This window comes from Nicotiana sylvestris, chromosome 2 (assembly GCF_000393655.2).
Source record: "Nicotiana sylvestris chromosome 2, ASM39365v2, whole genome shotgun sequence".
Taxonomy (NCBI): domain Eukaryota; kingdom Viridiplantae; phylum Streptophyta; class Magnoliopsida; order Solanales; family Solanaceae; genus Nicotiana; species Nicotiana sylvestris.
The window spans coordinates 138,455,990-138,479,827 of record NC_091058.1 but is presented as its reverse complement, the minus strand read 5'-3'; the positions used below and the strand labels follow the sequence as shown (position 1 = coordinate 138,479,827).

At 37.6% G+C, this 23,838-nt stretch overlaps 2 protein-coding genes across 2 annotated transcripts; one reads left to right on the top strand and one right to left on the bottom strand.

Moving 5' to 3' along the window:
- The first annotated feature begins 5,306 nt into the window (after positions 1 to 5,306).
- On the top strand, positions 5,307 to 8,217 carry LOC104229448 (patatin-like protein 2). Its single transcript, XM_009782100.2, has 6 exons — positions 5,307 to 5,533; positions 5,744 to 5,925; positions 6,113 to 6,293; positions 6,384 to 6,545; positions 7,462 to 7,764; positions 7,864 to 8,217. Exons 1-6 carry the CDS (start codon positions 5,354 to 5,356, stop codon positions 8,095 to 8,097), a joined length of 1,242 nt encoding a protein of 413 aa, XP_009780402.1. The 5' UTR covers positions 5,307 to 5,353; the 3' UTR covers positions 8,098 to 8,217.
- A 1,767-nt stretch (positions 8,218 to 9,984) lies between these two features.
- On the bottom strand, positions 9,985 to 10,452 carry LOC138885672 (uncharacterized). The gene has a single exon (XM_070166646.1). It carries the CDS (start codon positions 10,450 to 10,452, stop codon positions 9,985 to 9,987), a length of 468 nt encoding a protein of 155 aa, XP_070022747.1.
- Positions 10,453 to 23,838: the final 13,386 nt, after the last annotated feature.

Genomic DNA, 23,838 nt, shown 5'->3' with positions numbered 1-23,838 from the left:
TCCAATTGACTTCGTACTGCTATGAGGGAACCACAAGGGTATCAGCTCCTTGTTTGGTTCTCTATCTCCTTAAGCTATAGCAGTTCACATTTAGCTAGAATTCGTTAACTTGCAGTGTAGCCCAAATGTTTCAGGTTCCCTATCTGGTCTTTGATAGTAAGTTTGTTAGATCATCAAAACATAAGGCAAAGATATTGAAAACCTATCAGTATTTGGTTGTACTCAGAATAGGCATTGAGAAAATTGAGGATCCCGTGGCCGGTCGTGGCATCAATTATGCTATCAATGTTAGGCAAAGGAAAAAAAAAATCCTTGGGGCATGATTTATTTAGGTCTTTGTTGTCTACAAACATCCTAAGCTTGTTTCCCTTTTTAGGGACTACTACTATATTCGCTAACCATTCAGGATATTTTACTTCCAGGATGGATCCTATTTTGAGAAGTTTGGTTACCTCGTCTTTGATGAAAGTGTGTTTGACCTCGAACTGAGGCCTTCTTTTTTATTTCGCGGGCAGAACTTCGGGTCCAAGCTTAGTTTATGAGTAGTGATCTCCAGCGGGATCCCTGTCATATCAAGATGGGGCCAAGAAAAACAATGCATATTAGCTATAATAAATTGAATAAGTTTTTTCTTGAGCTCGGGAGTTAACCCTGTGCCCAAGTATACCTTTCGATCGGGCAGATTCTTGATTAATATGATTTGTTCCAGCTCTTCAACATTGATTTTGTGTCGTTAAAATCATCGAGGATTATCAAGGATCGAGGTACCATATAGTCATCATCCTCGCAAGTCCCATGCTTTTCTAGTTGGGTCTAGATCGATGTCTGTGGTTGCAATTTAACAACATGTTTTCCCTTCGAACTTGACCCTTTTGTTGATGAGAGCACCGATATCGTTACCACTTTGTCGATGTCAAACATTTCCTTGGCGGCGTGTTGCTCTCCGTAAACTGTTTTGACTCCCTCTAGCGTTGGTACTTTAGAACCTGGTGAAGGGTCGAGGGCACTGCCCTCATGTTATAGATCTACGATCTCCCAAATAAGGGCATTATACCTCATATCGCCCTCGATCACATGGAACTTCATTTCTTGGATGGTCCCAACCACATTTACTAGCAAAGTTATTTTGCCTTTGGTTGTTTCACATGCCATATTAAAGCCGTTTAGAACTCGGGTCGAGGGTACAACCTGATCCTGAAGGTGGAGCTGCTCTATGACCCTTGATCGAATTATGTTGGCCGAGCTACCTGGATCAATCAAAACACATTTAACTTAAGATTTATTCATAAGTACAAATATTACCAGTGCATTGTTGTGGGGTTGTTCGATGCCTTCTGCATCCTCATCATTGAAAGAAAAAGTTCCTTCCGATACGTAATCCTGAATTTGCTTCTCCCCTGTGATTGACACCTTGGTGCATTTTAATACTGGTCCTTAAGGCGTATTGACCCATCCAACGATCATATGAATCACGTGTAGTGGTTCTTCCTGCTCGTTCTGTCTATTGGAATCTCTATTTTTGAAGTGATTCTTGGCCCGATCGCTTAAGAATTCCCGAATATGCCCCTCGTTGAACAATCAGGCTATTTCTTCCCTTAGTTGTCTGCAATCTTCTATTTTATGGCCATGGGTTCCATGATTTTTGCATATTTGGTTAGAATTTCTTTGGGCCAGATGGGTATACAAAGGTTGAGGCCATCTAGTATCCTTGATACGTCCGATGGCTGATACGATGGTGGATGCATCTATATTGAAGTTATATTCCGACAATCATGGCGCTTCTTTAGGCCCGACATCCCTGTCGAAACCACCCTTGCTCATGAGTCCCCGTGAACTTTGACCTTGATTATTTTTCCTCTCATTCCGTGCAAAGTTTCGTCCAGACACGCTACCTCTGCGGTCTCCATTGTACGGTTGATATCGATCTCTATTTGACCTTGGCTCTCGGTCGATATCCCTTTTGATTCTATCCATGGGCCAGTTAGGATAAAGGGACCCAAAAAGAGTCCCCAGTTGATCATCCTCGACCCTGATCTTCGACTGATATCGATTATGTACATTGTCCCAAGTGACAGTTGGATACTCGATCAAATTTTGCTTCAACTGCTGTGAAGCTATGGAACTTTGAATGTTGAGACATTGAGTTAAAGCTTGAACAGCCCAATCATCAATGACCGGTGGCAAATCCATTCTCTCCGTTTGGAACCGAGATACGAATTCCTTGAGTATTTCGTTGTCCTTCTACCTTACCTTAAAAAGGTCTGACTTTTTTGTTGCGACCTTAATGGCTCCAGCATGTGCCTTTACAAAAGAATCTGCAAGCATAGCAAATGAGTCAATAGAATTAGGCGGTAAATTATGATACCATATCATGGAACCCTTCGATAGAGTCTCCCCGAATTTCTTCAGCAATACAGATTCAATTTCGTCATCTTTCAAGTTGTTTCCCCTTGACGGCGCACGTGTAAGAGGTGACGTGTTCATTTGAATCAATCATCCCGTTATACTTAGGAATATCGGGCATACGAAACTTGTTGGGGATTGGCTTCGGAGCCGTACTTGGGGGGAAAGGTTTGTGTATAAACATTTTTAGAATCTAGTCATTTCAATATCGGTGGTGCCCCCGGGATTTGGTCGACCCTGAAGTTATAGGTTTCCACCTTCTTATCATTTTTCTCGATCTTCTTTTCCCCTGTCTCGATCCGCTTTATCAATTATTCGAGCATTTTTATAATAGCAAGATTGGTTTCCGATTCCTTCTCGTTCGATTCTCTCGAAGCCGATTCGACCTTTTGAATAACTTCTTGGGATGGCTAGAGTTTGACCCTGCTTTGCATTTGGTTTTGATTTTGGAACTGAGCTATATTTCTACCTGTTGGGCCTGCAACATTTCGAAGATTAATCGCAGGCTGATCCTGCTATCTTCACCGTTATGTGCATTCTGAGTAGTTGATCGGGTACCCCCACGGACGCTGCTTTCTAGATTGATGGTCAATTTTTCATTGATGGCTACATGCGAACTGACGTCGATCAGATCTACATCCGGAACTCCATCGAGGCCAGTTGGGGGTACAATATTTCCTGGTGCAATGTTCTCATTCTCGTCGTGGTGGCTGAGATCATTATCGATGTGTTGATGTGCTGACTGAGAGTTTGACATTTCTTAATCCTGTAATCAAAGACACTTCAAAGAACAAGTGTAAAATAATGTATGTTACGAAAATTTGTACCAGGAAATCACTAATATCCTTAGTCTCATGGTGGGCGCCAAACTATTTACCCTAAAAACGGATAACAATTGAATTTATACCATAGTTTTAAGGACACATGATTTGCTTAGCACAAATTAATATAATAACATAAATTGATATTGAAATTGACAGTAAATAGAAATTAAAACAAACCAAATGAATCAAGTAGCATTGGCCCTCGAATTTGATCTCCCTAGAACTAAGTGATGATTCAGTTTATACAAGAAAAAAGTAACAGAAATATTGAGAGCTTAAGAGAAAGTGAATATATAGCTTTTTGAAATGTTCATCTCCTCCATTTACAAATGTTTAGACCCCTTTTATATAATAAGAGAATCTTATTCTTGGTACAATTCTAAATATAGTAAGATCCCATGATTGACTGATTAATCGGCCTCTTCTTGATATGTGCCGAGATTTGTGCCGTAATCCTCTCCCGATTACGGATATTTCGTCTTTTCGTTATTCGACCCAATAAGCTTCCCTCGATCTCTATCTTATTTGGTTCCGATCTTGATAGATCTCGATCTCATTCGGTCTCGGTTTTGGTCGATCTCGGTCTCGTGGTCTCGAGCTTGACAACCTAACCCTGCACCACAGTTTGATATAAATCGAAGCCGATCCTTGACTTATTATGCTCCTCCCTCGATCAGTTGCACAAGAAGGGCAAGCCCGATTTTGACCGTATACATCTGGCATTAAAGGTTTTTATTTTCAAGCTCGACACATGTCCAGTTTAATTCCGATCCTAGCAGGGATTCTATTGTACTTGATCGGAGTTTCAACACTAATCCAATTTATTGCCCCTCTTTCTTCCTTCTTTTAGTTGGACTCTTGGAGCTATCGAAATCCAATTTCCCGGAGATTTCCTCGGTTTATTGATGTTTCCGGTCTTTAAGGATCATATTATTTGTAAGATTAAATTTTCTCTCGCTATGTTTGCACCCAACCAATTATGAATATTAAACATACCTCTTTTACATGCATGTTTATCAATAAATCATGATTGAATAACTATGTTTTCTCGTATTAATTTATCACTGTTTAACTATAACAAACTTGTATAATTTGATGTAAATTTTGAGATAGGTAAGTCTTCCCACTTGAAGAGCCATGGTTTAATCATTAATTTGGTCTTCGAAATTTGCTGACACGAGTAATTAGGATTCGATGAAACATATAGCTCATTTAAGGTGAAAATGCTCTGTACCAAAAAAAAAAAATTAGGTTCTAAGAGGTTTGAACCTGAACACCGATAAAAGTACAGTGATCATATCTCATTCATCCTACTATATCCTTTGGTGTTAAATTTTTATTTTTTGCACATCTAATAAATGAATGTATTTTAAAAAATAACCTAGTTTTCAAGAAAGATTGAGAATACTTTTTTCACCAAGTTGTACTTTGTTTCAGTAAACAACAGCAATCGTGTTTTTCAATGTGCTGCACGATCTCTTCTTTCCGGAGGAAAGATAGTATTAGTACATTAATAATTCTTGTAAACGTGATTGGGAAATAAATTATTTATTTTCTTTATTGATCTCCTTAAAGTATAAGTCAATTTAAATCATTTGCTTGACGATTAGAAGTCGTAAAATTTTAATCATAGGAATTGCTAAAGAAGTGATCGAGACCAATATTTAAATACTGACATAAATAAATGCAAGCTTCCTCGTAATCACTTATAAATTCCCCACAAAATGGGATCAGGCTCTACAATTTTTTATTTTTTTTTGTCATGTGGAGCCTTGACGGAGTACAAGCATATTTAAATTTGTAGAGTCAACGACGACGGAAAAAGGGGATCAAATCACATGTGAAATACCTCGAACGTAAAGAAAAAAGAATTTAAATTCTATACCATTCAAAATCCGAAAAAGAGTTGAAGCTTTGTTTCTTTATTTTTAGACTATCAATTAATTTTATTAAAAAATTAATTGACACATGGAATTAAGTGACTTAACTCTAAGTGTAAATATTCTTGTTCATAAAACTTAAATCCAGTTATAAATATGCCATTAGTAGCTTTAATTTCTTGCCTCACTACTCTTTGCAACTATCAGAAACATTAAAGTCTAAATTAAAGTAGCATTTGATACAATATGATTAAGACTTTTGTAGCTGCACTAGCTCTGATAGTGACCTTTCTAGCCTTGCAAACTCCTGTAGCATCTGCAGCTACAAAAGGAAAGACGAGGGTGACAGTTTTAAGCATAGATGGAGGTGGCATCAGAGGCATTATTCCTGGCACTGTTCTTGCTTTCCTTGAATCTAAACTTCAGGTTAGTACTCATAGATCAACCACTTTATTAGGTATACTCAAGGCGGATTTAGTATTAAAGCTCTATATTTTTTAATTATGGGTTCATATATATCTAACAAGTGAGTTTTCACGCATAAATTTATATTTCGCCCAGTACCATAATTAACTACTCATATATTGCGCGCATGCTATCATCCTAGCTCAAAACCTTTCTGGCTATATATAATAGGAACTTGATGGACCCAACGCAAGAGTTGCAGACTATTTCGATGTGGTAGCCGGAACAAGTACAGGTGGACTAGTGACCACAATGCTCACAGCTCCAAACAAGGATAATCGCCCTTTATATGCAGCAAATGACATTACCAGTTTCTTCTTTGAGCACGGCCCTAAAATCTTTCCTGCGAGCAGGTTAGAACAATATTGACAATATATATCTAGCTAGTGTTTCTTAATTTTCATAGTTTAAGTGTTGAATACTGATAGGCGAGTCGAGTATTTAAAATTGATGGTTTCAACCAGCCTTAAGGTTCTTAATTGTAGATTGATATGTCTCAGTGAACACTTTACTGATGGAAAACATTTATATTTGATGCAGCCGCAACAATGTGAAGAAGATCTTTAATATATTTGGGGGGCCAAAGTACGATGGCAGATACCTGAGATCACTGGTTAGGTCGAAATTAGGCAATCTTACGATGAAGCAAACGTTAACTCATACAGTTATCCCAACTTTTGATATCAAGCACCTTCAACCCATTATCTTCACAACTTCTGATGTACGTACAATCCTCTACACCTAACAAACTTCATTTATGTCTTACTATAACTCTATCTTCAATGATGGCTGATATCATATTTGGGTGCAGGCAAGAACAACTGTGTCTAAGGATGCTCTACTATCAGACGTCTGTCTTGGTACCTCTGCAGCACCCACCTATTTCCCTCCATATTATTTTGAGACCAAGGATGCCCAAGGGAAAGTACGTACATTTGATCTTATTGATGGAGGTGTAGCTGCAAATAATCCAGTAAGTAGCCATTTCAAATGACATAATATAAAACTAAAGATCTTTTCTTCCCTTTGTTAGGGTGTATGTCATAATATTCGTGTGGTTATAATTCTTATCGCTAAAAGTAAAATGAGAAGCTAAAGTTAAATTGTTTCCAAATTTAAAAGGTGCTAGGGTGACAAATGGGCGGGTTGGGCTGAATTTGGGCGGGTCAAGATGAGTTAGGTCAATAAATGGGTCATTGCTCAACCCAGCCCAAAGTGTACTTGGGCTAAGATGGGCTAAACAATGGGTCATAACCCAACCCGTCCAACTTGACCCATGTTTTGAACGATGCTCATCTTGCATAAAAAAACCTTTTACCTTAAAATGTGTAAGTCGAAAAAAAATTGGGGGTGGAGGTGGGACGGATGGGTGATGCAGAAAAAAAAAACGAAAAAAACAGAAAATAGAAAATTAAAAATTAAAAAAAAAAAAGATTTTTCTTTTTGAAATACAAAAAAAAAGTAATTTTTTTTGAGGAGGCAGGGTGGGTGGATGGTGCAGACAAACAAAAGAATATAAAATTAAAAATACAAAAAAAAAGTAAAATTAGGGCAACTAAATAAATTTCTATATAAGTTGGGAGATACCTTTTGTTTTGGGTGAGTTTCATGGGTTATATTTGGGCTGCTTAATGGGTTAGAATGGGCTATAAAATATAATGGGTTAACTTGGGCTCAGCCAAATTGACCCATGAGCTAAAATGTTTGTAACGTACCCAACTCATTAATCTCTAGACAGGTTGGGCGGGTTAGATGGGTTTGAGCTCAAATTGTCACCCTATCGTTCTTTTTGAAATGTAATGTCATTCTTTTTTGAAGTATGGGAATAGATATGGTCTTTGTATGAATTCAGATATTTGAACAATACTTTTCATTAAATCTATTGGCAGACTCTGATGGCAATTACTCACGTTTCAAGAGAAATCAAGACGAGAAAAATGCAGTATGAGGATATGAAAACCGTGGACTACAATAAAATGTTGGTTTTGTCACTAGGCACGGGTACAGGCACGAATAAAGAAAAGTATAATGCCCGCTCGGCTTCAAGATGGGGCGTACTTGGTTGGATGTACAACAATGGTGCCACCCCATTGCTAGATATTTACAGTGATGCAAGTACAGATGTTGTAGATATACATGTTTCAACCATGTTTCAGTCCCTTCACAACGAGAAGAACTACCTCAGAATTCAGGTTTGATATCAACTTGAAGTTTTATATAAACATTCCTCTAATTAACACACACACATATATATGCGGTTTTCATGATGATGACATAATAAATTTGTACAGAACGATACTTTGACCGGAGAGGCAGCATCAACGGATATTTCGACCATAAAAAATATGCAGACGCTAGTGCAGGTTGGTAAAGATCTACTGAAGAAGCCAGTGTCAAGGGTCAACTTGGAGACGGGCCGCTTTGAAGCAGTTCATGGGGAAGGCACCAATGAACAAGCTCTTATTCGATTTGCTAAGTTGCTTTCAGAGGAAAGGAAGCTCCGACGATTAGAGGGTGCTTATTAAAATTGGTGACCTAAAGCTAAACTTCATGAAAAGTTATTAAGTTTATTTTCATTTATATTATGTTTCACTTTGAACTTCAGTTCTTTAGCTATTGGAGATGCAAAATACTTCTTGGATTTTGTTATCATCTAAATCAACTAGTAACTGAGAATTTGTTCTCTTAAAGAACACTCCCATATATCTTGATCTATAGACTTTTAAATTTTAGAAAAGATAATAGTAGTAATATGTGAAAGTAGAAGAGGCATGAATTGTCGATCTTTCTTTTTATAACTAAGTACTAGACTAGTTTGTCAATTAGTGGACTGCCTGAATAACCGAGATAAAACGTAAAGACTAAAAGTAAAGTGCAAAATTAAATGACACAGAATATTTTATACTGGTTCAGATTTAATGTAAATCCTACTCTAGCCCCCTTGTGTTGCAAGGGTGTTATCTCTTCAAAGCTCCTGATAAACCTTCGTACATATATGTTGATGTTGTTGCGAATACCAACTCACTTTAGATACTAAGTACACTCGTCGTATTGATGATGCAATGCCTTACCAATATTTTTCTCTCTTTCTTCTCTCTACTAGTTACACGGTAAACTAAATTCAGATTATAATGCTTGTTTAGAGTAGAACAAGGAGCGCGAAGTTCGTTTGATCAAAGTATGTCCTTTTTCTAGACCAACACACACATATATATGCTTCATGAATTCTTCTTTAATTCTTGATTGTTGTGAATCTGGAGAGATTACATAACCAAGAGAATTGATCCTTGGAACGAATAGTAAAGAATAAGTGTGGAGCTTCCGTTGATTTGTCTTGGCTCATGATCTTGTTAAAGTTTTCCTTCGCTACGCAGATCTTCCTTTAATTCAGGTAACCAGAAATAGATCCCTTGATTTCAGGAGTTGACAATCTTCCAAGGATAGATAAATCTTTAATGCAGATTTAAAGCAATCTTAACTTCCTCTGATTTTGGTCCTTTCTCTAATATCTTCCATCAATCCGCTGTCACATCACTTATTTTTTGCTGCTCCTTCCTTTCTTGTCTTGTATCGCTAGTATTTGGCAATTTCCGCAACTCCTTCCTTCCTAGTCTTTTATCGCTAGTGTTTGGCAATCTTCTTTTCCTTTGGTTCAGGAGTGTTTCTGCAATTAAAAAATATGTTACTTTTCATCGTTAAAATGGATCTAACAATATGTATCTAAGAAATTAAAATTGCAAAAACAAACACTTCTAGATAAAAAGAAAGAAATATAAAGTTAAAACAATAAAACATGATTCCGGGAGTTAATAACTTGATCATGGATATCAAAATAGATCAATTTCAATCCTTATATTTACTTACTTACATTTTTGAAAGCGTGCGAAAGAATGAAAATCGACGTGCAATTAAATTTACGCAATGCCTTTTTGTTTAATAGAAAATGTAGATGCATACAAAGCAGTTAGAAAAAGAGAGCATAAGCACAGAGAAAAATTTGGAAGACATGATTTATAAAATGAAATGTGGCATGCCAACACATCATATAGTATTTTCTTACACATAAGGCACATTATGTTCATGTCTCCTTTTAATCTGCCCTTTTCACTCCCCACTTCTTTATTTTCCTTACAATTATTTTTTATTTTTTTTCTTTACAAACTTCAAATTTGTTAAAAAAAAAAACTTAAAACCATATACTTTTTTTTTTGAACAACTAAAAATGAACTTTTTTTTGAACAACTAAAAATGAACTTTTTTTTATAAACTTTCCCATTGGATAGGAGTGTTGTATTAATCAAAAGATGGTTTTCAATATTACAACACGAGGGTAAAGGTTACCCTTCAAAAATATAGCTAGGTGATGATAAATACAGTTCACCTGCCACTACCCAAAGCAAAAACATCCTAGCTTACAAAAAAAAATTAGCTTTATCATACTTGATTCTTATACTAGGAACTTGACTTTTATCCAAAAGAAATGGTCCCTTCGCTGCCTTGGGTAGTTGTTGGCTGGAGAAGAAAAAAGCTCCATTTTGAGCCTTGTTCGCCAGTTTTGCTAAGCGGTCCGCTAACTGGTTTGCTTCTCTGTAACAATGGTTGATGTTAATGTTTGTTGTGCTCCTCATTTGTGTTATCCCCTCAGTGATATTAGCCATTATGTAGTTCGTTTCTTTCTCCCCTTTTAACATATCAATGACCAATAGAGAATCCATCTCTAAAGTGAACGATGTGTGCCCATTTTGAATACACCAGGTAATACCAAAAAACGCAGCATAAGCTTCCGCAGGGTTGTGGTTGTTACAGCTGTACAGAAAGGAGAAAGCCGTTATAATATCACCATTGTCCCTTCTAAGAGCTCCTCCCACTCCAACACTCATATCCCTTATGTTGAAGCTTCCATCAGTGTTTAATTTGAGAGAACCCAATTCTGGTTTTTGCAATTGGACTAGAATGCAACTTTATTTGGGTTGCATCTTCAGTAAATTGTCACATAAATTATTCCAAGGCTGCCTGAGGTTGCAATTTGGATAGGACTTGTTGATGGCACCTTCCACATTCCAACCAATTTGTTGTTGCAATTTGTACAGGTTGAATTTCTTCTGATCTCCATACCTGCAAGCACAAGTTTCCTTCCACAGTACCCAACATATAATAATAGGAGTAATAGTTAAAACCAGTTTATTTACATCATTAAAAGCTTTTGTATGCCACCAGGTATGTAACATATTTCTAATAGGGTGGGGATGATAGCTAATACCAAGTTGAGAGCCAAAAAGTTTCCAAACATAACTGGATGTCTGTCCTTCTACAAATACATGGTGCATGTTTTTATAAGAGGGGTTCTTGCAGCAATTACACCTAGAAATAATTTGTCTCCCAAACCTAGAATTAACTTCATCAAAAGGGAGTTTCCCTTTCCAAAACCTCCATACCAGAAAAGACATATTAAGAGGTACACATGAATTCCAAATCTTACCAATGTGGTGTTGCTTAGGTCTAGATTGCCTTACCAGATTCCAAGCTGTCTTGTTGGAGTACATGACATTATCTATAAGATCCCAATAAATCTTATCCTTTTTGTCTTGGGTTTCAATATTTATGCTAAGTATATGGTCAACCAGGTGCTCTGGAAGGACATTTTCCAGCTTATTAACATCCCACCTTCCTCCAGTGATGAATTCACATACCAGAGTTTTGTAGTTCTTTCTAGTTGTATTAACTAAAACTGTGAGATGACCTTTTAAGGTCCAATTGTCCCACCAAAAACTACTTGATCCTAAGTTTATTTTCCAAACTATGTGTTTCTCTGCACTGCTTCTAACTTTAAGAATATGTTTCCATGCATGAGAGTTCCCAAATTAAGTGAGATCTAATACAGTATTTATGCCTAATATATTTTGTCCAGAGAGATGATGTGGACCTAATCCTCCAGCATCTCTTCATATCCAGCATATCACTGATATCTTCCTTTTTTCGAACACTAATGCCCCCTCATCCCTAGGGACAGAGAGGTTGTTCTAGGAGATTCAATGGTACCTCTTGTGCTCACTTGAGTTACCCCAGAAAAAGTTAGCAAAATATGTTTCAATTAGTTTAAAAGTAGCTTTGGGGGCTTGGGGGGCATAGAAGGTATAGTGTAAATAGGCAAAGATTGATGGACACTTTTGATCATAACAGTCTTACCACCATATGACAATAGTTTGCCCTACCAACCGTTAATTAAGCCTTTTCACAATTTTACAAAGCAAGATGTCAAAGTATTCAGATCTTTTTCTACCCACGTAAAGAAGACAACCAAGATAATTAAGAGGAAAATTCTTATCCGTAAAATCAGAGCACTTCTTAATTCTATTAGTCCTGTTTGCAGAAGTCTTATGAGCAGTAAAAAAAAGCTTTTGCCTCTATTAACCAATTGACCAAAGCTATCCTCATAATTACCAATTTGTTTCATAAGAAGCTTAATAGACTTAGAGTTACCATTACAGAAAATTACAATATCATCTGCATAGGCTTATGGTTAACTTTTGGAACCTTATTATACATAGCAAAGGGAGTAAAATTAGGGTGATTGTACAAGTTGTTAAGAGACCTGGAAAGAACTTCAACAACTATAATAAAAAGAGAAGGGGATAGGGGGTCTCCTTGTTTAAGATCTTGAGAAGATGAGAAAAAACCATGTCTAGATCCATTAATAATGATGGAGTACCACACATTTTAAATCAGATTTTGAACCATGTCTATCCAATCATTGGAGAAGCCAAATTTGCTTAACACAGAGTAGAGAAAGTGCCATGACATTCTATCATATGCCTTATCCATATCAAGCTTAATGACAACATTACCTCCTTTATTCTTGTCAGAGATATTATGAATAATCTCTTGAGCTAAAAGAATATTTTCATAAATTAGTCTATCTTTCACAAAGCTACTTTGATTAGGGAAAACTAATTTATGCAACAAAGGATTAAGCCTTATTGAAAATTTTTTAGAGATGATTTTGTTAGAGAAATCATACCATTATGATTTCTAGGGTATGATTTCTAATTCTATTTATCCGTTGCTTCCTCCTTTTTTCCCTGAGAATGTAGTGGAAATACTTGGTATTCTTGTCACCATCTTCAAATCATTTTATTATAGACTTCTGCTTGAGAAGAGAGTCTTGGACGCTTAACTATCTAATGTTTTCGGCATGGGCTCTGTTCATTTCTTCTCTACTCTCTTCTATATTGTTTTCAATATCCTTATCCTCTAAATATTGAAGTTTCACTTCCCAGTTGTTAACTGCCTCATTAATATGCCAATGTCTTCCCTGGACCATTGTGTTAATTTCATACTGAGAGCCTTCACCTTTGATTGCAAAATCCACATGGGATTACCTGAAACCTTAGAATTCCAACTTTATTAACAAAATTATAAACACTAGGCAGATTTAACCAACAATTGAGGAATCTAAAATATTTAATGTAGTTGTAGTTCGCATAGAGATTTTTCATGAGTAAAGGTCTATGGTCAGAACCAGTCCTAGACATGTGTCTAATTGAACATCTTTGAAAGTGATATCCCATAGATCATTCACGAAGACTCTATCCAATATCTTCCAAATTCTCTTCCTAGGTCTCCTGTTATTGCATCAAGTAAACTTAGGTCTAGAGTAGCCAATATCTGTAATGCCACAACTATCTATACAATTCTGAAAATTAATGCTTTTGTACATTCTATGAGGTTTGCTCCCTAATTTTTCGTTTGGACCAAAGATTACATTAAAGTCTCCCCTGATACACCAGGAGCATCCACTAGATTACTATCATCTTTCAATGATAACCAGAGTAGTTTTCTATCATCTTAGTTATACTTAGCACAAACAGCCATAATAAGAATGTTCGTATTACTAATAGCCTTCTCCAACTTTATGGTAATATGTTGATCACTTTCAAAAAAATCTTCTTGTTGTTGAAAGAGTTCCAGAAACACCAAATTTGTCCATTACCATTGTAATGATCCGGCCGGTCGTTTTGAGAAATTAAGCTCTATTCGATGGCGTAAGGTCTGGAACAGCTTCATAATATAAGTATCGACTTGCGTGCATGGTTGAATTCAGTTAACGGATGATTCAGAGTCAAATTGGAAGAAGGAATCTAGTTTTGGAAGTTTAAACGGTGAGAATTTGACTGGAATTGGACTTTTGAGTAAACAGCCCCGGAATAGGTTTTGGGTGATATCAATAGCTTCGTATGATGATATTGGACTTAAGCATTTGTCCGAATTCGAATTTGGAGGTTGTAGGGTAATTTGAGGCGTTTCAACGAAAGTTAGAAAAGTTGAAGTTTGGAAAGTGTAGAAGTTTAATCCATAGTTGACTTTTGTGATATTGGGATCCGAATATGATTCTGAGAGTTGGAGCATCTTTGTTATGTTATTTTGGACTTGTCTGCAAAATTTAGCGTCATTCCGAGTTGATTTGATAGGTTTCGTCACAAGTTTTTGAAGTTGAAAGATTTGGAAGTTCATAGTTCGATTCATAGTGTGATTTGTCGTTTCGGCGTTGTTTGATATGATTTGAGACCTCGAGTGAGTCTGTATTAGGTTATATGATTTGTTTGTGTGTTTAAAGGGGGTCCCGGAAGTCTCGGGTGTGTTTTGGATAATTTTGGGCTACTTTGGATGCTGATTATCTGATATCTGGTGTTGTTCATCGCGTTCGCAAAGAAGAATTTAGCTTCTGGAAGTTTGTTCTTCGCGTTCGCGAAGAAGGAAATCTCGATTACACAGGTTTAACTTCAGCGGTTCATATATCACAATATATAAGGAATTTGGAGATGATCCAAAAATTAAAGTTGTATCCTTTTGTGTCTAGTTTTCAGAAATATAAATTAATTGACATTTAGATTTGTGTACAAAAAGTTATAGTAGTTACACTACAGGCTGTCCGGGGAGAGTTCGAAAATTTCTATTGCACAGTGTTGACTTTGGAAGCTTATATCTCGCAATATATAATGACTCAGGAAATGAAAAACCTATGAAACTATATCCCTTGGTGTCTAGTTTTCATAACATCAAACCATTTATCATTTGGAGTTGTGTGAAACAAGTTATGGCCATTATACTAAATGCTGTCTGGAATGAGTTTGGAAATCACCGACGAGGAATTTACTCATCGTGAAAGCGAAAAAAGAGCCGCGAACGCGAAGAACAACCCCTAGGCAGGCAGAATATATTCCCAAATCGAGGGTTAGACCATTTTATTCATATCTTGACTTGTGGAGCTTGGTTTTGAGCGATTCTTTGAGGATTTTTCATACAACTCGATTGGGTAAGTGTTCTTCATCTAGAATATAACATATTCCATGATTTTATTTTCATTTTCATCATTTAATTTGTATTTTGGGTTGGAAAAAATGTTGATTTTTGAAGAAAATTCCTAAAATAAAAAATCATGATTTGAGGGACCAAATGGTATCGGAATTTGATATATTTTGTATGGTTGAACTCGTATCGGAATGTGTATTCGATTTTTGTAAAATTTGTGGGTTCCGAGGTGTGGGTTCGGGGGGTCGACTTTACGACCAATTTTTGGATTTTGTTAAAGATTGAAACTTTATAATTCGGAATAGTTTCTTATGTGTTTTATTTGTGCTTTGAAGTTAAATTTGTTAGATTTGAGTCGTCCGGAGGACTTTTCACCCGAGAAGTGCATTTTAGAGTATCAGTTTGTCGTCTTTGAGGTAAATATCTTGTCTTACCTTGTGTGGGGGACTTTCCCTTGGGATTTGAGTCTACTATGTTGATTGTAGTTCATGTACGCGAGGTGACGTGTGTGTGCTCGAACTTTTTGTGGAAAAATTGGCCCTTTAGGGTTCTTAGATCCTTATATTCACTGTGTATGAATGTGTACTTGATATGCTTGAGTTTCCACTTACTAGTTTCACCTCTACATGCTCTAATTGGAATTAATTGCTTATGATTCATTCTTATTGCCTATTTGACTCTTATTTTGCTTAACTGAAGATTTTTACCTCTTCTATTGTCATGCTATCTTTCATAACTGCTCGTATTTATTGGAAATCATTATTATCTCCTCTGTAATTGTTTCATCTTAATTGAGGTTATGATTATCTTCTCGCTACTCATCCTTAATTGAAATTTTTGTATATTCTTCGTAAATTGCCCAACCTTAAAAGAAGTTTAGATATCCTATATTTTGTTGACATTTCCTTATTTGGAATTATTTGATTCGTTTTATCTTCCTTGTTATTGAATTACATATTGTGGGATCGTTGCTTCATATTATTTTCTCCCTTGCTGAGATGTTCTCATTACGCTTAGTATTCTCTATTATGGTTATTCCTTGTGAGCTAGTTTTAACGTCTCCTTGTGATCGAAAGTTCTTGAGTTGATTTACCTGTCGTGTTCTTGTATATATTGTCATTGTTGCTGTTGTACTTTTTGTGGTGGTGCACGAGGTTTCTGCCGTGCGGTTGTTGATATTGTGATGCACGAGGTTTCTGTTGTGCGGTTGTTGTTATGGGGGTGCACGAGGTTTCTGCCGTGCTATTGATACTATTGATATATTGCACATGCGGCGTGACAAGGCGAGGTATGTATATATATATGCTTATATGTTGGTTGCGCATGTGGCGAGACAAGGCGGGAACATTATGATGCACTTGTGGCGAAACAAGGCGGGCACTTATTATGTTATTATTAGCACACGTGGCGACACAAGGTGGGCTATGTCAGGGATTGATTGTGATGATTTGTGATGGCCTAGGGGCATTCTTGTTGTTTGATATTGTGTTATGGTACGCTTACCTGTATGAGCTTTATCTCATGGAAGTTGTGAGGAAACATCTTACGTGTTGTCCGTTCTTTTCCTTATGCTTACTAGCTGGTAGGAACTATGTTAAAGTACATGCACAAACATACACATTGTTGAACACTCCTATTGGATGTGAAGTCCTCCTGATTTTGCTGAGTATAGATGCACACCCTTGTTTACTTGTTATATATGTGAGAGTGGCTCTAGTTAGGAAGTGAGTTGTCAGCATGACCATGAGGTGTGATGGGCGCATAGGATGCCAGGTGTTAGATTTCAGGTACGGGGACTCGTGAGCTATAATTTGTCCGAGATTCGGTACTTCATGAAATTTTTTGGATAAGACCTGATGTGAACACTATCGTAGGATCTGAGTTATTGCTTACCTTTACTATATTGTGAATTTACGATTTGGGTTTGTGTTTTTGCTCACTTTTCTATGTTATTATTTTGGTATTTCCGTTGTTACTTGTTGTTTTCTTCCCTTATTGTGATTGTAGTATTGTTAGCCATTTCATGTAGTCTTTATATATACATCATGTTTCGTTGTTCCTATATTTGTATATTTTATTGGACCAGTAGGTGTCTTAACTATTCCTCCTTACTACTCCACCAAGGTTAGTCTTGATACTTACTGGGCACCGATGTGGTGTGCTCATGCTACTCTTCTGCATATTTTTGTTGTACAGATCCATGTATCGATCATTAGTAGTTGTGCGGATCATTGCTGAGGAGATTCAAGGTAAACCTGATGTTGTGTTCGCAGGCTTCGGAGTCACCTTCTTACTTGTATTCAACTGTTTTCACTCTTTTCTGAACAGTTATATTTAGAAGTGGTAGCTAACTCTGTAGAGCTTATGACTTGTACTATCGGGTTTTGGAAATTATAAGTTTTGTAGAGATTTATGCTTCAAGACTATTAAATTTCATTTATTATTGTTGTATTTCAGTATGAGTTAGGCTTTCCTAGTCCCTAAGACTAGGTGCCATCACGATACCCAAACGGAGGGAAGGTTGGGTTGTGACAACCATTCGAATGGCAATGTTGAAAACCTAAGAATCTCCTGTAACCATTCACCTTTTCTTTGGAAATAAAAGGTTCAAAGATAGCCACGAAGTGAGTGTTGTTGATGTCAATTAACCTCTTAAGACTGTGAATGGCTTTTTTGGACCGTACTCCCCTTATGTTCCAAAAAATTACACTAATCATAAGAAATTTCCGGGGCATTATCCTCTCTTTGTTTCTTTCTTTGTGAAGGGTGTGTTCTATTTCTTTGACTTTTTTGTTACTTTTTCTAGTTTTGATTCTCCCTCTTTTAACAATGTATTGGTTTCCATCATCTTGACTTTCAAGGACTCCCTATAAGTCTTCATTTTTTGTGTCGCTTTCTCTTGTGATGTTCTTATTGATTTTGTTGACACTTCTTTATGATGTCTCTTAATTCCTCTCTTTACAATTCAAGTCAACAACCAAATTTATACTAGGTAAATTTCTTATTTTAGTTGGAACGGTAGAAGTGTTGGAATCACTGCAGTTGTGGTAGTCCTTCTCTTCTGCCTTTTTTTCTTCCTCCTCTCTGTTCTTCTTATTTTCAGCTCCCTGTTGTCATCCTGCATATGTATGTTAGGCGCTTCCTCCTTCTCTTGCCCTTCTGTCGTCAATATTTCATCAGAATTGGACTATTTTTCATCATTTTGCACAGCATAGCCATCTTGGTTCTGTAAGTTGTCCCTAATCTCCACAATGGATTAGTCATTTTGTTTGCTCGTCGATGAAGAGACAACATTCTTTTTGTTACTATTTTGGGCAGGTTTGAACCTTACTTTGCTTTTCTTCTTTGGCATCTTCTTGGTTTTCTTCTTCTTAGTTCTTTTTTTCGTGCTTCTTTCCTCCTTATCAATAATGGTCTTAGAGTTGTCAACCTCATCCTCCTACTGCATTTGACCAGTGTCCATAGTCTGAGAATCAACTTAAATTTTGTCTTCCTTATCAACATTGTTATTATTCGTCGTCTTGTTCATAGATTGAGCATCGTCCTCATTTGTGGTCTCATCTTCATTTCCCTCCTCCTTAACTTGATTGGCCATTTTCTTTTCTAGCGCCCTGCAATTGACTATGTAGTGGACCAATATCCGACAGTGTTTGCAATATTTCGGACGCTTCATATTCTAATTTTTGAGTATACCCTTTTAACGAAGATTCGTCGTATTCCTGTCCCACTAAAATACTTTGTGGCAATGGCTTCAACAGGTCCACCTCCACTCTAATTTTGGCCATACTAGGCCTAGTTCTACCGATAGTAGCAACATATAGAGCAAGGGGCATACCTACAGAGCTCAATAGCTATTTTATATAATGCCAGTCATGCATATGGAAGAGGAGAGCCGGCAGAAGAACACAAGCCAGAGTGACTGGTAGATCCTCCTCTGGTTTGAAGTTCGGTGACCACTTTTGTAGCCACATTTGCATTTTGTCGATTTAAATTACTCTTCTAAACCAAACAGACTTCCAGTCATCCTCATTGAAAAGGTAGATGAAGATGTTGTGATTGTCATACACCCCAATTCCGGCCGTCCCTTTTAATGGAACAATTTCCTTAAATCTTGACCTAATTCGGTCAATTTGGGGACGGGGTCGAAGAAATATTTCCAAAATTGTGTACTTACATGAATCCACCATTATGCCATAGTAGTCTTTTGCTTTGAATATCACTGTCGGCATTCCATTTTGAGTCGTGTGTCTTGCTATAAATATTTCTTTATCTTGTCGATTGGGATTTGGATGGGGGATCTAAGAGGATGTAGATGGGGCAGTGATGGTGTTTGCATATGTTGGTTTTCCTTGTTTAGGATCCTCTCTGATGGTCGATTCGCCTGTTGGGGGCGATTGTGTTGTCGTACGCGCCGGTGGGAAGCCTCCAGGCAGCTCTATCTAGTGGAGCGTGAGTTGTACGTGCAAGGTCAAGGGAAAAGAAATAGCCGGTTTTGAGAGAAATGTTTTTTAGAGAGAAAGAGAATAAAGTTAAACGGTATATGGATTAACTGACTTAAAACCATATATTAACTAGTATCACACCTCCTTTTTCCGCACCCGCGAGGGTACAAGGGAGTTCTTTCCAATTAAAGGACAATCAAAACGGGATTGGTTTATTTATTTCAGAGTCGCCACTTGGGAGATTTAGGGTGTCCCAAGTCACCAATTTTAATCCCGAATCGAGGAAAAGAATGACTCCATATTACAGTCTGCGTACCAGAAATCTAGATAAGGAATTCTGTTAACCCGGGAGAAGGTGTTAGGCATTCCCGAGTTCCGTGGTTCTAGCACGGTCGCTCAACTGTTATATTCGGCTTGATTATCTGATTTTATACAAATGTGAACTTATGTGCCAATTTTATCTTTTAACCGCTTTTATCATTCACTGTTATTTTTATAGGACTTGCAACGTCGTGAAAACATATCTCGAACCACGTTACATCAATGCACCCGTGGTTATTGATATATCTCGACTCGGTTGAGATTTGGATTTGGGTCACATAAATGTGCACCCGAATTAAGAAAAATAAATTATTTAAGACGCGCCTAAAGCAACTAACGTATGGTTGTTTTGGGGAAGGCCGTAAAATTTGCTAAACGACCCTCCTGAATTCTAAGTAATTTTAAACAAGTATTTACTGAGGGCCCCGCAATTTGTGTTTTTATTCGGCGAGGCTCATCTCATTCTTATTTTTTAAAAGGAATTTGCAACGTCATGGACATGCATCTCGGGCCACGTCACAATCAATGTGCCCGTGACTAGAGACATATTTCGACTCCGTTGAGATTTGGATTTGGGTCACATAAATGTGCACCCGAGTTTAGGGAGATAACATTATTAAAGGCGCGCCTAAAGCAACTAGCGCATTATTATTTTAGGTGGGGCCGTGAAATTTGCTAAACGGCCCGTCCTGGAATCTAAGTATTTAATACATATATTTTGTGAGGGCCCCGCAATTTGTCCCTTTTATTTGGCGAGGCTCGTCTCATTTTATTTTTTATTATTATTTATTTTTATTTTTATATTTTTAAAAGGATGCCATTTTTACGCCTTTAACAATACTAAACCTTACGGCTTCTTTACAACTAAAATCTCATAACTTGTCAAAATTTAATAAAATGAGTCTAGTGAATGGGTGTTTCGGAAGTGGTAACAACAAGTACTAATGCTAATTTTTTCCGAACGAACTAAGCAAAGGACCACGAACAAATTAACGTCAAACTTGTGTCATAGAACAACTAGCCCAACTTAATTAAATGACATCAAATAAACAAGAATAACACAACGCAAAATGAACAAAATGCATACGGTGAAAACATAAGCAGAGAATTATCATACGAATTTCTATATTGCATCTCCGAACATTTAACGTAACATTTCCTTATCTAATACTTGAGGTTTACTAACCTGAACAAACAGAAACTGAAACTGAAACTAAAAGCTCAACGACCAACCTCGACGTACCGGATCTCGACGAACAAAACGACCTCACAGGAAACTGAAAGCTCGGCCCGAAAGTGCTAACAACCTGCCATGTTCGCTGCTACTGACTTTTCTCGACGCAGCAGATCGGTGCGAAAAGATGAAGCACAAGGGGTCGAGGGATAGTGACGACGCGATGTAAGGAGCTGGGTTGGGTGGTTGTCGGAACTGTGGTGTTTGGGCGTTAGGTGGTTTTGGACGAATGCAGCAGCAGCTCAGTTTGGGTGGAGCTGGAGCTTGCAGCGGGCGGCAATGGCGGACGTGGTCATTGACGACGCAGCAACAACAGCTGTGGTCGTCGGCTTCAATGGAGGAGTGGTCGTGTGGGCAGTGACGGAGTAGAAGAACACAGTAACAGCTGCCTACGTTCCGACGAGGGGGGTGACGACGAGGGTTGCTGGATTTTTGGCTCGGCAGGTGGTTTTGGGGTAGGGTTTGGTTAGGTTCAGGCATTGGGGGGAGCTGGTTGCGACGGGGGTGCGACTGGTGGTTTGAGTAGGTGTTTGGACGTGGTGTTTGGGCGTAGGGTCGAGGAGCTGGGGTCCGACGTGAGGGAGTGGAGGTTCCACGATGGGAGGATGATGGGGAAGGTGTTTGGACAGTAGGTTTTTAGGTTTTTTCTTCCAAACAAAAGGAAGAAGATGAAGGAACAGTGTCCTCCCCCCAAAATTTTCCAAAAAAAAGTCCCCCTTCCAACAGTGTTTGTCCGTGTATTTAGTATACCTTGCCAAGGAAAATGAGCCCCACGCGTGGTGGGGTTCGAGACTTGTGTCCCCCACGCGTGGTGGGGTTCCCTGTGTACGGTGTTCCGTCCGTGTTCCCCACGTGTGGTGGACTTGGATTATTATGGGCTAGGTCCGAAAATTAGGCCTAAAAGCGGGTAAGTTTAAACCCAAATATTATTATTTTGCCCGGACCCGAGAATAAGAACACGACATTGTTTGACTAATCCTATGTAAGCAAAATAGCTACTAAAATAAGACTAATATTTAAGACAAAACTATATCTTTTTTAATATTTTTCAAGATTAAAATAGCTACAAAATATTAATAAAACTATTTTTTTGTAATTTTTATTTTTTATATAAAGATAAAATATAAAGTAATATTTTTTTATTTTTTTCAACAATTAAAATGACTACAAAACATTAATAGAACTATATTTTTTGGTTATTTTCGAAATTATATAAAGTACAAAAATAAAGTGCAATTTTTGTATTTTTCAAGTTTATGAGAAATACATAAACTAAAAGTTTATATATATATTTTTGTAATTTTTCTTTTTGTAACGAAATATGGTAAAAATAGTTAAAATGTCTATATTAGATCTAATTTCACATATTCAAGCTAAAAATGTGAAAATTCTCGGGGAGGGTCAAAAATCTGGTGTCTACAGCTGCCCCTCTTTGACTGGAAACACGAAGAGTTTTCCGGCAAAGAACGACTAGACATGTTTTTGACCCGACCATTACTTGGAGGGACTACACTAAGGAAAGGAAGGGAATGTGACCGAGCCCTGGTATCTGAGCTGCCTACATATCCTTGGTTATACAGGAATCAGGCCACGTGTAGTTCAGAAATGAGAGATGGTTAAGTGTACCGAGGTGAAGAGCCAATCGAGGTGCCATTCCGTTGAGGTTCCGGTCCGTGGTCCTGTCATTACATCAAAATGAAAACTGCAAAAGACTAACTAAACCTATCAGCTGCTAGTTACAAGGATTCCTATCTATAAGTCTTCTGAAACTTGATCTTGAGTCTCGAATGGTGCTTCATACAGACTTTGGATTTGAACCTTGATACTTGCTAGTTGTAGGTGCTAGTTCTTGAGCAGACCACATTTGTTCTCCACTTCCGTATTTTGGGTTCTTTTCTTTCTTTTCTCCTCTTGTTTTTGTTTTTGTGACCAGCTTTTGTTGATCATCCCAGACTGTTGACTCGCATTCTTGAGGCGAGCTTCTACTATTTCTAACTTGGTTGAATGTTGGGGACTTCTGTTGTAGCCTTCTGCTTTATTGATTCTAAGGGTGCTCCTTTGTCATATGAGCGGGCCTTTGACTTCAATACTTCAATTGTATTCCCTTATTCTCCAGGTGGGCGCCTGATTTCTATTTCTTTTATTTATCCTTGTTCTCCAGGTGGACGCCTGATTTCTTCCTTCCTTTGTCCTTGTTCTCCAGGTGGTCGCCTGATTACTTCCTTTCTTTATCATTGTTCTCCAGGTGGACGCCTGATTTCTTCTTTTCTTTGTCCTTGTTCTCCAGGTGGACACCTGATTTCTTCTATCTTCGACATACAACAACCTCCGTTCTACAGGCGGGTCCCTGACAACCAAAACAAACAAAACAAACAAAATTTCCTAACCCAGTTTGTGCTGGGAAGATTTGTGAGTCGTTAACAATATCAAAACGACGAAATGCACCTCAAATCAAACTTAATGAACTTCCGAACTTTCAACTTCCAAAAACTTATGCCGAAACATATCAAATCAACTCGGAATGAACCCAAATTTTACACACAAGTCCTAATACATCATACAGAGCTACTCGTTCCCCCAAACTACTGAGCGAAGTGCAAATGCACAAAACAACCGGTCGGGTCGTTACATCCTCCCCCATTTAAATATATGTTCATCCTCGAACATGCCCAGAGTTGTTCCAAAAGCCAAAAAATCGCTGTATAACCTTACCATGCACATATTCGAGGGTGATCCGACGTCACTTTATCCCATATAGGTCTGATAACATAGCATGATTGAAATTCCTTAACCCAACCTAGCCCATAAGCCTTAGAATCCAATTTCTAACATTCAGAACTTTCTATAAGATCAGAGTCTCGCATCTACACACTGTATAATTTTGAACAAGCTGTATCAAGCCATACCCGTAACTCAAGACGTAATCATATAATATACCTCAAAACTCAAATACTTATAGC